Source organism: Malaya genurostris, chromosome 2, assembly GCF_030247185.1.
Source record: "Malaya genurostris strain Urasoe2022 chromosome 2, Malgen_1.1, whole genome shotgun sequence".
Lineage (NCBI taxonomy): Eukaryota > Metazoa > Arthropoda > Insecta > Diptera > Culicidae > Malaya > Malaya genurostris.
In genome coordinates, this window is record NC_080571.1 from 13,237,944 (window position 1) to 13,252,428 (window position 14,485).

The 14,485-nt window shown below is 38.6% G+C and overlaps 1 protein-coding gene across 1 annotated transcript; it reads right to left on the bottom strand.

Annotated features, from left to right (window-relative positions):
• Positions 1-4,126: 4,126 nt before the first annotated feature.
• On the bottom strand, positions 4,127-9,203 carry LOC131431374 (DNA polymerase alpha catalytic subunit). The gene is made up of 6 exons (XM_058597052.1): positions 9,086-9,203; positions 8,821-9,021; positions 6,506-8,764; positions 4,694-6,312; positions 4,500-4,635; positions 4,127-4,434 (listed from the first exon to the last, which is right to left on the bottom strand). Exons 1-6 carry the CDS (start codon positions 9,099-9,101, stop codon positions 4,178-4,180), a joined length of 4,488 nt encoding a protein of 1,495 aa, XP_058453035.1. The 5' UTR covers positions 9,102-9,203; the 3' UTR covers positions 4,127-4,177.
• Positions 9,204-14,485: the final 5,282 nt, after the last annotated feature.

Genomic DNA, 14,485 nt, shown 5'->3' on the forward strand with positions numbered 1-14,485 from the left:
AAACATTAAATTGTTAATATTTCGAGAACATATGCTCTACGTTTTGTTTTTTATCAGTTTAAATTTTCTAGATGAATTAAAGCAATGCCAGGTCTGATTTTTTTCGCGAGATGAAAAACGAATACAAATTATCTGATTGATTTGGTTTTTCATTGCGTATGTAATGCTGTATCTCTGCAACTTTTATGATTATATTATCATGTCTGCTAGTTTTGCGTTAATTTCGAACAGATGAACTTTTTTGCATGTTTTTAATTTTATATCATTGTTTTTCTAAAACCGTACACACTGACTTAAAAATCCATGAAGCAGCCAAAACCGAGGCCAAAACTATGCGGACTCAGCAGAAAATATTTTTTACAAAAAAGTTCACAATTAAGCTTTTTATTTTTTCATTCAGTGGTTAGCCAAATTTTGTGCTAGGGCACATAACCGATTTTGATATGTTTAGCGGTTCAAATTGAACTGCCGAGTTTTGCATAAAGCAGTTCAATTTGAACTGCTATGCACTGATGAGTCAAAGACGAAACGTAAACATATCATTATTATTTTTTGCCTTATTATTTTGATTACCAACTCAATTAACTTAGCAAACGTGAAATTTTAGGAGTAAAATCTTATATTTACATCAAAATCAAAAAAAATCGACATTTTCGTGGAAGTTTTCGTTAATTTAATATATTGGAAAATGTAAAACAAACATTTATGATCTTTTATGTAGATTGAATTTGGTGTTAGCTAGAATTTGTAAAAATTTTATTGAATTCGAATGAACTTCGAAACTTGTAAGATCTGTAGAGTGAAATAATTTCGTTTTCTTGTAGAAAAAGTACGGGTGTTTAATGTCAGAGACATAACTAGATGTCGTGAATACGAATGAAATCGAAACGCTTTCTTCTTACATTTGAATAACAATTAGTTGATCGATTGTGTGAATTGTGCTAGCTTCCCCTTCCTCACTATGAAAATTTGAACCGATGCGCCTAAACAGAGTCGGTACTATGAATTTTATATAGCAAATCAACAGAAAGTTTCAACAACAACTACGAACTACAACTGGTTGAAAAAATGGCTTATAGCTTGTTGTTATAGTGAAGTAGAATTTCGCATAGTTCTTTGGGAATATGGTAGTGGTTCTAAAAAGAATAGATTCGAAGAATTCAGGATTTAGTAACTGGACCTGAACACAAGAACTAAATTCAGAGCTTAGAATAGGCTCAGAATTCAGTTGCAATTTAGTTCCCGTGCCGACCGTGCGAAAAACTCGGCGAGGAATATCGGTTGCAACCAAATGGATTTTATGTATGGATCCGGCATTCCAATACATGCACACGCCGGCAGCTCAGTCATCGCTGATGAGGAAAAAACGTCCCGGATCGGCCGTCCCGGCATAGTGCGAATAGATTTTAATTTGTGTTTCATTACAATCAGAGTATTTCAATGGACATGACAATTTCTAGAAATTTTTTCGGGCTTGCCTTCACGAAACATTTTCAAGCAACGCCGGGTAATTCAGCTAGTATAATATATATCTACTATTTCACTCTTGAAATTTTAGCTGAAAGTAAATTTAGTCGATTGGTACACGAAAATTCTTGAATGCGTGTTTAGCTAAGTCACAAAAAACTCTAACGGACTATTCACACATTTCAGTTCCGTGACGGTTCAGTGGAAGTGCCTTCAGTACGCCGTCAGTGTTCTTTTTTTGTCGGAACCCTTCCGTTCCGTTTCCGTGCTTCTTCCGTTCCGGCACAGCAAGGCAGGGATATACCGACTTCAGTGGAAATAAAAAAATATCGGCGACGACGAATTTGAGTTTGCCGGACGGACGCTACACTGACGGCGAGCCGCACTGAAACGGCACGGTACCGGATAGGTATGAATGCGCGTATAGAAAACGAATGAAATAATATCAGTATCCGTGCACAGTGTCATGCCGGTACTGAGCCGGACCGGATATGTGTGAATAGTCCTTAAGATTCAAACATTTCTGTAAAAATACAAAATTTCTTGAGATTTTTAGTAAATATGATAGAATTTTCTGTTAACATTTTTCATTGAAGCAATATTCAATCGATTGGTGATCAACAATGCCTAAATGTTCGATATGAATTTCATGCTAAGTGTCAACAAAGACATCATATTAACAAGATATCCAGCTCTCACATTTCCCGAACAAATCATTGGCAACATCCTTTTTTGAGTGCATGGTGCCCGCATCGAATCTCGTACATAGAAATAGGGGAGAGAAATGTCAAATTCGTGCGCGCCAAAACAGCAGCACTGCGCACTCATACACTTGACATGATATGTTGAATGGGATGCCGTGCGATGGCGTTGCTGAACTGAAGATTGAGATCGCTTCAAGCTGACAGGGTCTGGTGTCAAGTAGGTTTAATTTTATTTTAATTTTGTGGAATATCTAATTTTTGGATTTTCTTTAGTAAATTTCAAACTATTTTTCCCCGTTCATTATAGCTGAAATCAAATTCAATCGTTTGGTGTACAAAAATGCTCAGCTGTATTTAGTATTCTTCGAATACTTTTAATATTCTGAAATTTCTGTGAAAGTATCGAATTTTTTGAGACATTTTCAGTAAAGTTAAAAATCATATCTTCTAAAACATATAGCTGATGTCAAATGCAATCTATTGGTATATAGAAATCCATATGTCTTCGCTTTGAATTATTGCAAATTTTCTAAAGTTTCCAATACACATCGAAAGCTTGTAGTTTTACCTTGAAAGTTTTGCGTAGAGTAAAGCGTCAAATATAAAATCAGTTCGGTAAATCGTGAAAGGAAAAGTAAACAAAGAGAGGCTCTCATTTGCAGTTAGGCCCTTTTGTCGTGGGACTATCGATATGTCGAAAATACGAAGTTTTGGATAACTTATGCTTGGACTTTTGGTTACCTTTTTGATCATAACATTCATTAACAAAGTGTAATTGAAAAGTTTGACGTATCTGTCTAATGATAAACAAATTATCAAAATCGGACTTCTAATAGCTGAGATATGGCCAGCCAAAGTAAGCGTTCCCACTTTTTTTCAACAGGCTTTAGTTGGAACTTTTTATAATAACTTTGAGTAGAATATTCGGTTTTCCATCGTTTCGAATGGGTTTTACTCCGAATGAATTTATCTCTCTAATGGTAAAAAAAAATTGGAATCGGTCAAAATTAGCGTTCCCACTTTTTTATCCCCTTGGTATTCGGAGTGTTAAAATGAATAAAGAATTCAATTTGAGTATCCTGTCTGTTTGTCTGTGATCGTAATTCGCACTACAAAAAAGGTAGTAATAACTTTTAAATCGATTTTCTTCACCTCCGAGTTTACTTTTATTGCTGATATTTATTTTTTATTATTGGATTGGATAAATGAGAAAATCGTGACAAATCACAACAGCCGAATTATCCGAAATAAATGATACTCGATAGCTAAACATTCTAGTACTGTTTCTGTTTAAATAAATGTTGGTTCGAAAAAAATCTAACCCAATCCGATTTCTGAAGATTTTACATTTTTAATCGTAGTTTACACTAAAATAAAGTAGTAGTAATCACTTTGAAATCAATTTTCTTCTACTGCTGAGTTTACTTTTGTTGCTGATATCTGTTTGTACCATTGCATAAACAAAAATATCGTTGAAAATCACTAACACCGATGTAAAAATTTTCGGGAGAACCCTCCCTTTCTTGGTTCCATTTTTCATTGGCAGGTGTCGTTACCGGTAATTCAGTTTCGCGGCAATGTGCCAATTCTAATTTAATTTAAATGACATGGGAATAAAATACGGGTTTCACATTCGTAATTGAATTGTGTTGTAATTGGAAAATTACTGTAATAGACAACAGAACTTTGTTATCGTTCCGGAATGAAGCGGAACGATTTAAAAGATCAAGGCGACCAGTTGAGTATAGGTGGCAATAGTGAGCCCCTTACTTCCAACGCACGGCAAATTTAAAATTTACACAAGTTTTCGAAAAATCTGTGGTTTGATGAAGTGTTGACAGTGATGATTCGAAATGACAGTCTAAATGCTTCAAGAATTTAGTAGTGTTCGTAGAATGACGGAGTTTCGGATCATCGATTGTAATTGGCTTTAGTAAATTAGAAAAATTCCGGTAGTTTGAAAGATAGTTACAGTACATAGCAGTAAAACGCAGAGAACAAAGTATTCACTCGTAATTGAGAAAGTGCTCCCATTGAATCTTTGGACCTGTCACCGGTACAAGCGATTTTTCCGATCCGATTGTCTCGGCCAGTTCCTTCACCGGATAGATTTTCGATAGTCGCGAATTTGGATTGATGGCGTAATTGAGATACAACGTCGATAGCTTAACGGTGGCGTATTTTGAACGGGACAGGAACCGGTCAACGGTTGCCTTCAAGGTCGTGTAAATGTTGCGCAGTTCGTTGGACAGAAGTTTCGTTGCTGTAAATCAGAAATAAAAGCGTAAATCAGAAATTTTTGCAGATGAACAATAAGTAACTACTTACTTTTGCTTTCATATTGGTTCAAATCGAACATGTAGCTGTAGTAATTCAGCTGAAGATATAGATCCGACTCGGAGTACGATTGAACCAGCAAACCTTTCTGGCAATGAAGGCAAATCGGGTTGTTTTTGGAAGCCACCTAAATTAAAGAGAACGGTTGATATTTTCTCCAATGCAGAATGAAGATTTCAGTTTACCTGAGAGTACAGTCTGGTGTTTTGATTGCAGATGGGACTATCGCAAACCATCCATCGTTGATAGAATCGCTTCACATCTTGACGGATAGCCAAGATTAGTTCATTCACGATCGCCGGTAGATACTGCATGGGTAGCACAGTACAACTTTCGTTACAGCACTTTTCAAACACGGATTTGAGACGGCCGCCATCGCGCCGAAATCCACTGGCTACAGGATTTTTTACACTACAGGTGACACAAGTAAAATTGAACCGATGGCAGAGGCGATACTTTTGGGTAACGGTTTTCTGTATAGTTTCGCCATCCGCGTGGCCACTTTCTCCGTCCCTTGCCGCACTCAAGCTGTGAAAACGTTTGGGATCCAAACCGAGACAAATTGCCAACCGGCAAGCGTCAGTCCCTTCCAGTGGCTCGCAGATACGGTACGCTACCGGATGCACCTGCTGTGAAAGATAGTAGTCAACATCCGGCTTCAGTTTGTCCTTGTTCGCGGGATCCTTCAATTCATCGATGTGGTAAGCTCGTTTCATGGGTGCAGACGAAGTTCCATCCTCGCAAATGATATATCCAACAACATCGCCCCGTTTGAAATTCCTGTTTCGCTCCTTGTTCATCCGCATTGCCACTGCCACATGTGGAAGCTGGGAGGTGTCCGAATATTCATTCAACGCTCTCGTCAGCTGCTTTGTGATTTCCAGCAACGAAGGAAACGTTGCCCCACTCAGCAAGTCCTCCTTCACCTTTTCCAGCTTCATGTGAATGTTTTCGATCCGTTGGTCTACCGGTTTATCGGAAAGAATTTCGTTCACAATGAAATTACCCGCAATCACCGCCAGTTTGGACCAATCTCGCCGAACAATGTCCAAACCTTTCAACTCTTGGGTACACTTGAATTCGTCCCCAACCTTGGCGATCGAGACGGCGGCGTACTTTTTCTTCTTCAACAACAGCAGATACTTGTAAATTCCGTCAACGTCCAGTTCCAAGCATTTGTACGTTTTGTTCACGATCTGTTTGATGTTGGCCCCGATTTTGAACACCTGATCGTAATCGACGCTGTTGGTGTTGATCATGATACTGTCCGTGTCACCGTAGATAACCTGATAGTTCATCTTCTCGACGATGCTCTTGGTGTTCATCAAAATTTCCCGACCTTTCTGCGTGATCAGCGCCGCCATGTGCTGAGCATAGAACCGCGATCGTACATAACCTAAACAACCGTACAGCGAATTGGCCGTCAACTTCAGTGCCTTCTGACGGATGTCGTACTGCATTTTCATTTCCGGTCCCAGCCCGGGTGCTTTCATCAGTTGTTTTACTGCCTTACGGCTTTCGACCAGTTTACGGATCTGCCGCGGCAGAATGCCCATCTCATCGGTTTGCAACACGACAGCACTTCCTTTCTCCTCGTCGGCGGCCGGCGGTAGCACCGTCGTGAAGCAGATGTTGTACTCCTGCATGATGCTTGGATAGAGCGAATTGAAATCCATCAGCAGAATGAACTTATCGTAGAAACCTTTGATCGGTTCCAGCACCAAACCGCCGGAATAGGCCGCTTTGTTTTTCGGTTTGCGCCGATCCGCTGCCGTTTCGTTTGTGCTCTCCTGAGTCGGACCACCTGCCGGAAACGAAGGAAAGTATTTTTTTCGGATTATTCGATTATTCAATAATCGATTAAATTTAGGTTGATTATCAAGGTTATTAATCGATTAATCGATCGAAATTATTCGATTATAATTTTCAAACTAATCGATTGAATTAAATTCGTTACCAGAATTGTTATTCGATTTCTTGATCAATCAGTCACTTACCTGGTCCGGCCCGTGCCGCCTTGTCCGGCAGGATGTAATCTTTCTCATTGAACGCGTGCAACAGAAGAAATTCATTTCGCTCGGCTCGACCGCCGTGCAGGGTTCGATTCATCAGATTTCCAGCAATCTGCGTGATCTGCAGTGCCAGCGGAAGCACGTTCAGCTCGCACATCAACCGCATCGTGTAGAAGTTGTCCTGCATGGTCAGTCCGATCAGTTGTTTCAGACCGACCGAAGTCTCGAACATGCCCGGTATGTCATCCAGCAGAACATCCTTCCGTTCGCCGTCCTGAATCTTGAGCACTTCCGTGCACAGCGTGTTCAGATCATAGCTTCGGGATTTGACCAGTTCCTCCGCCGAAGTCTTCACGTCACAAATCATTCGCCCAATGAAGAAATCGTCCACCCGGCGACTGGAGGGAGACTTCATCTTCAACCGGCCGATTCGAGCCCACTGTTGAATCTTGATTGCCATCAACCGATGACAGATCAGATCCAGTTGGAAGTCATTCGTATCGTGCGTTACAACTAAATCCGGGTCAATATTTCCGTAGATCGACAGAAACCAGTTCAGCAGTGTCCGCTCGTTCTCACATTTAGTCACCTTTGTGCTCATCTTCGGATCGTTCGGATTGAAATCGTACGGCCAGCTGGTGCTACTGGGCCGAGTGACTCCGCAAAAGTGTCGATTGAACGGTGGATTTGGTGGAGGTTTGTTCAACGGGAATCGATCGTGAACAAGAACGGAAATCATCGATATTTCGTTTGCCCCTTTATTGAGTATACTTCGCACATTCACGGCCGCAACGACCAACGGCGGAGGGACTGCAACGGTGACCGATGTCGTATCCTGGACCACACCCACACAACTAATGTCCGGTACGATGAATTCTGCCTTGCAATAACTTAGCGGACTGTTATTCCTCTTAAAATTTTTCAACTCCATCCAGCAAGGACCTTTCACCTTACGTTCCAGAAGAAACTGTTCAACGACGTTGGTGTTGGTGCCGAAAATATGCGCAATGGTTCTGTATTTCCGGTCCAAAGGTGGTGCTGGCAGTTTCGAGCTATAGCGAACTTCCAGATATTCGCACTGGCTCGGAACTTGCAGCTCACTCATTCCACTCGTGTAGGCAAAGTTTTTCGTGACTACTCTCGTTTTATACTTGCTCACTTTCAGTCGGGAACTAATGTCATCGCAAAACTCGTTGTACACATCCAACATGCTGACACATTTTTCCGTTTCAGTTCCACTCCGAACGTCAAACTCTTTCTCTCGCGCCAGCATGTACATACAACGGTCCACATTCTGCACGTGGATGCAAACCGACTGGAATTCGTTCGCTTTTCTGCCGGTTGCGATCTTGCCAAAGATGTAAATCTCCCCCAGACATTTGGTAGGATCCGTCCAAGCATCCCAGAACCAAAATCGCATCGTTTTATCATCTTCTTCCGCGGTGAGTGATCCTTCCGTAACACTTTTATCCAGTTCGGACACCATTTCGTCTTCCAGTTCCGCGACGCAAATGTTTCCCCAGCCGCTCAGAAGCTTTTCTGACTCCGATTTTACCGGCTCGGGTACTGGACTCATGGAACGCTTCTGCGTAGGTTGACTTTGGCTACAAACACCGGTCAGATCGAAATCATCATCTAGAAAATCTTCGTTTATCTGTGACATATCCGTTTCGACGGGTGGAGGTTCGGTTTTAATTTCTGTTACTGCTTCTGACTTAAGCGGCTCTCGATTGATCTTTTCCGGTGCATCTTGTTTAGGCACCACCGGTTTAGGCTTAGCTTTCTGCTTATTATCCGTGGAGCTCTGTTTCAAAACTCGATCCAGCATTTCTTCATCGCTGTCATGTTCCTCCACTTTTTCCGTTTTTTTAATATTCTTACTAAAATTTTCCATATACTTCCGTATTTCTTCTTCCTTGTCCAAGGGTTTCGCTTTCGGGACCATTTTCATCGGTCGAATTTCTTTAACGTACTCAACACCATTCTCATTTCCTTGCACATCGGATTTTATCTCTCCCAGAATATCCGCCAACACATCGTCGTCGGAGATTTTAACCTTCGTTTCACGTTCTTTGTTGAAATAGTTCTTCAGTGACTTACGACCGGCAACCGGGGCGGATTCTTCGCGAGCTCGTTTCTTGCCCTTCTTGCTTTTATCCTTCATTCGACTGGAACTCTCCGCTTCCAGTTCATCTTCGTCGAACACTTCGAGACCATTTTCGACGTATCCGTAACCGGATCCATCTGAAACAATACCGATCAGACGGAATCTCATTTCGACAACAATCCGTAACACTTACCATCCTCAACGATGTCATCCCGAGCCCGTTCGTTCACAATCCTGGCGTATTCATTCTCATCAACCTCGTCGTAAACATTCTTTATTTCGTCAACCTCGTACTTGTTTTTAACACCGGCCGCTTTTAGATTCTTGAGCCGTTCCAAGGCCGCAAAGCGACCATGTTTATCGATTCGGCGACGTTTGCTCCTTTGATCCGAACCTAAATTGGAAAAATATTGAGCTCCTTTGAGTTTTTTATGCAAACCACCATACGATACACTTACTGGGCGATTCACTCATGATTGTAACACAAAACGTTCGCAATTATTCATTAAATTAAAGAAATGCTTTCGAATTATCACCGAAATCACTTCAAGCGCAATCCACGAATCCACAACTGACGTATATTTTGTTTTGGCGCCAAACACGTACACATATTCAAATTTTCTTCCACAGAACAGTATGACATCTGCATCTCAATATAACTTTAAATCTTTCATTTTTAAACCAATTATTCAAAAATAAATGAATGTCGGACATCGTCGTGCTATGAACATTTTCAGAGGAATTCAAACTTTTTACTAATTGATTCGATAATTGCATCAGAAAATTATTCAAACAGTTCCATTTTCATTACGATTGTATTCTATTTTTGATGCTTAGATGTCGCTTCAAGCAAACGACAAAAAGTGTCATTTGATAGTAGAATTTCCCTTTTTATTCGCTGCTGGCAACACAATTCAGTTTGTCTGAGCAGATTTTTCGTGTAGTATTTTGACAATTCAAATCGACCGGAACTGCAGAGGTGCCAGAAAGTGGTTAATATCAGTGGCATATAAATACTTCATATTCCATCGGTGGCACAATGCATTCAATTGGCTTAAACTGAACTTTTTAACTTTTTTTTGGTTCGCATACAGATGCAGTGTTTAAAAAATGTTCATATCTTTTTCATGCGGTAGCACTAACATAAGTAAACTGTTTTCTACCACAAAAACCGCACCGCAAAATAGCTCTCGCATCAGAAACTACCAATAGCAGAGTTGGTTATTCCTAGTCCGATGGCAGAGAACATTTCATTCACTTATACTAGAGTGACTATAATCAGAGTGGCGACAGCTGTTCGTTTGGAATGACAGCTACCAGTTCCAAACGAGCAAACGACCTGTCAATTCAATGTACACTCAAGCAAATTGAGTAGTGAAAATCATAAGGCAAATCTTATGATGCATCAAAAATCATCAAAATCATAATTTCATAAGATAAATATGAAAAATATACCTCTTCAATATACATCTCATCTATCACTATTATAGTTTTCATACGAACAACTTATGAACTTCACAATTAATGAGAGAAGTTATGTTTGTCATATAAATTTCGCACAATGTTCCTATAAATTTCGTTTGAATTTCATAAGGCGTTTTATTGGAATTCCTATTTTCGGGATTTCATAAGGCGGTCTTATGATTCGCTTACGATATTCTTGTGGCTAAAAATCATACGAAATCATTATGAAATTCCATATATTTTTTGCCTGAGTGTAAGGCTAATGGAATGTTTTGAATTGTTGCCAACATTACGGATGAGATGTCGTCACTCTGGTTATAGGCACTCTAACTTATACTATACAATAATGTTCAATATTTTTAAAATTTAGAAAGTCCCATTTGAATTGAGACACGAAATCATATTACCAAGATACCCAACTAATAATTCGAATGCCTTATTGTTTTGATTATAATTCATTGGAGCTTTGTAATTTATTGAACAATTACTACCTGTTTATGACAACTATAACAAGTGTCTCTTTTGACAAGTAATATCATAGGTTATAACGCTTCTATAAAACCCTTTACCTAGACTAACAACTGGACTAAAAATAAATCAATTTGTACTAGAATAAAACCATGCAAACACTCTTAATATTGCTGTCAAACATTTTCTTTGAAAAATTATTGTCAGTTAAATTTTTTCATAAATATAGTTTTGTGTGTGTGGTTCTAAAGTACATTTATGACACATTTGTTGTGGGCTATTCATGGCCGCCATTATATTATCATTCTATACCGTAGCATTTATTGACATCAAATAAACTTCGAAATGCAAAAACGAGGGAATATGATGGGCTTTCATGATTCGTTTCCAGAACGTATGCACAAGTTTTAACGCCACGAAATAGTTTTATATAAAAATGACGATGAATTACAGAAAATAATTTTCATAAATCATGAAGACTCTTGCAAAAACCGCATTTATTGCAAGGCGATTAGTTGTATTTCTTATTTTTATCCATACATTCACGATAAAAATAAAAGCGCATGAAGTTTTTACGTTCGGAAAAAGCCTCAAACTTGTAAATAAAATCTAACATATTCTTACTGATTGCATTCAAAGCAGCCATGACACACACATAGTCAAGAAAAATATTATCAAAACGACAGTTTTTTCATAGCGTTCAATGTTGATCGTGAAGCTACTTTCAAAATTGGAGTTTTAACGCAGGTTCATGCTGACTCTTCAATTTGTTTTATAAACCTTATGAAAAATGGTCCAATTGGCAGGAACATTCTCTTATAAAGGTTTTCAATAGACAATAGAGTGTTCAATAGAGTTTGAAGTTTTAATGCGAGATTTATTATGTACCATTGAAGACAGCCACAAGTATTTATTAACATTAAAACTGTTACTGGGGTAATCAGCTCACGCGTTGAGTCGCATCAAGCTGACAAAAGTCTCACCATAGTCAACATCTCGAGCATTCGATGGACGATGTTCAAAACATGATAAATGAATTTTTTTTTATTTTACCAACTCGAATTCATTTGAGACGTCTCAAAAAAATCTAATAAATGACAATAGAACGAAAAAAACACATGAAAAAAGTAATTATCCACATTTGAAAGTTCACGCGACGCAACCGACCGGACTTCTAAACTGCTTCTAGAACTTCTATACAGCGAGAAAGATCCGTAACTTGTTTTGTACATTTAAGGGGAACGAAAGTGACAGCGTTTGATCTTCGAACTTAATCAATTGCTAAATAGTAGTAGTAGGGTTTCAAACAAGCCTAAGTTTGTTAAAATCAGTTAAGCCATCTCTGAGAAAACTGAACGATAAAAATATCTTCGAAAAGTGCAAACACACACATGATTCATTGCTTCAACTGACTTCAATGCTTCGTGGAATTAGGTAATAACGAAATAAATAAATTCTAGTAGTTTTTACTTACTTATTTGAAGAATCACTGGATATGAAGCATAATCGCTCAATATCGTTCATAATGTAATTTGATATTGTTTCAAACATAAACAATCATTGTCATAGTTACAACACATCGAGTAATCAGACGCTTGTTGTTTTTCTTCAAAAGACTAAAACTGACAGTGAACCGAGCTCATCGAGGAGTTTTATTCAAATGAAATCGAAGACCATCCTATCGAGAGTTTATCTTTGATTGTATTATCTTACTATAAAGAAAGGCAAAAACCTCTTCCTAATAAACCTAGTGGTGTGATAATGCATTTCTTCTATCATTCAAACAGTCTCATTATGCATAATTTTTATCGCAAATTATCAAACTAAACGAACACAAATTAATTCGGGATTGCTCAAATTGTCTCGGAGAATTCCCGAAAGCGCTTTGAAAGTTTCAGTCACTTTTTTTCATGAATACGTTTATTTCATAGGCAATATACATAAGCTTTTCTTCGCCGTGGCATCCACAATCATAGTACATTAAACCTAATACATTTCGAATATCATATTAGAATGTTGGTATTCATTAGTTACTCTAAACACTGTTTTTATCAAGCGATTTGCTTTTATTGATTACATTAAATTTAGAAAAGCAAATTTGTACATGATAATATAATTATTTCAGGTTTGGTTGTATCAGTTCATCACTTTTATGCAATATCATATAGTTGGCTATAGGTTGAACTCATGGAAGAGAAAACAGTCTAACATAAAAAAATTTAATTGGAACTCCAATGGGCTTAATGAAATGATAAAGAAGTTTCATGTAAGGAAGGTCACGACTTAGTCTACCTTGGGTACGCAAAGAATTTATTCGTTGAGATCTGACATCACGATTCTCCACGCATGTCCAAACGACATGATCAATATCGCGATAACCGATAGCTGGCAAGTGTTCTTTGGCGGGACGTGCTATAGAATTAGCACCACGTTTGGCTTAACCATCGGCTTTTTCATTGCCTGGAATGGAGAAATGAGCCGGGACCCAAACTATTGTGATTTGATAAATATTATTCAATATGACGTTCAGGCACTGTTTTATTTTGCCCAAGAAAAACGGTTCATTTTTGCCAGCAGCGTTTGATCGAATTGCACTCAGACTATCTGTGAAGAGAAAATAATGGCTTGGAGATAATGTGACGATTACACTCAAACTATGATGAACTGCTGCTAACTCTACTATATAAACAGATGCAGATTCTTTAAGCCTAAATGAACCCGAAACATTATTGTTGAATATCAAAAACCCTGTAGCCCTTCAATTCGTGATCCGTCCGTTTAAAATATTTTCTCAGAGTCAATATGCCTGAACTTAATTGTAAAATCGAGCGTAAGTGTTCCGGGATTCCACGCACTTCGTGCTGCATGGATGTGTCGTCCAACCCGTGGACAACTTGACAGCTCCCATACATCGAGAATATAAGTAAAAGTTTTGGTTCTCTGGTTCCACAATGGCGTCGTAAATGGAAAAACATTTGGAAATAACGTATCTGTTTTTCGACAATCTGCGGTTTAAGTTTTTATATTTAAATAAGTAAAATAAATTTTGCTTGTATTTCTTGACATTAATAAAATAATTATGATGATAAGTTACTATGGTTTAGTATAAGTATAATTTTTCTCTTTTCATCCAATAGAAGGTTTAAAAGTAGTTCATCACATTTCAATGAACAATTAACTGTTCGCTCTCATATCTCATCCAAGTCAGTCGATATAACAAAACCGCTTACGTTCGGGACGGAAGAATCCAAGTACAGTATTGTGTAGTGAGCAATAGAACGACCTCGAAATGAGTGAACCAAACGAACAAAAGCTACCACCGACACGAAAGAATACAATTGTTGTTGACTTCAGTCAGTGCAAAATTCGACCTTCGAAGTGCGTGTGCATGATCTTCCCTCAAGCGTCACCGATTCTTATATTTGCAAAACTATGTCCCAATACGGAAAAATTCTCTCTATCGAAAAAGAAAAAAGGAAGAATTTTTTCCTCGGTATTCTAAATGGCGTACGTTTATTATGCATACACTTGAAGAAGCCTATACCTTATTATGTGATTTTCGGTCAAGATATAAGAATTCCGTGCAAATCACTTGTTACCTATGACAATCAGATGGCCACATGTCAATATTGCCAAAAAGCTGTTCACTACGGTAAGCCATGTGATAAACTGGACAAGGAGACAACTACACCAAAGGACAACGGTGCTTCCTTCACACCAACCCCAGTACATCTGTGGCAGCCACCAACAACAATGAAGCATTCCCTTCAACTAAACCAACCAACCAGCAACAACCAATGTACAACAAGGCGCATCTACAGAAACTCTCAACGAGCCCAAGACTACGATCAACAAGGAAAACGAAAAGAAAACGGAAATCACACACAACACCGACGATGAAGCAATGGATGATGAGATAAGCCGCG

Excerpts from the sequence above, each read along its gene's own strand:
- LOC131431374 (XM_058597052.1), bottom strand. Across the intron at positions 6,313-6,505 it reads GGCGGCACGGGCCGGACCAG|GTGGTCCGACTCAGGAGAGC; the intron begins GTAAGTGACTGA and ends CGTTTCCGGCAG. Across the intron at positions 4,636-4,693 it reads ACACCAGACTGTACTCTCAG|GTGGCTTCCAAAAACAACCC; the intron begins GTAAACTGAAAT and ends TCTTTAATTTAG.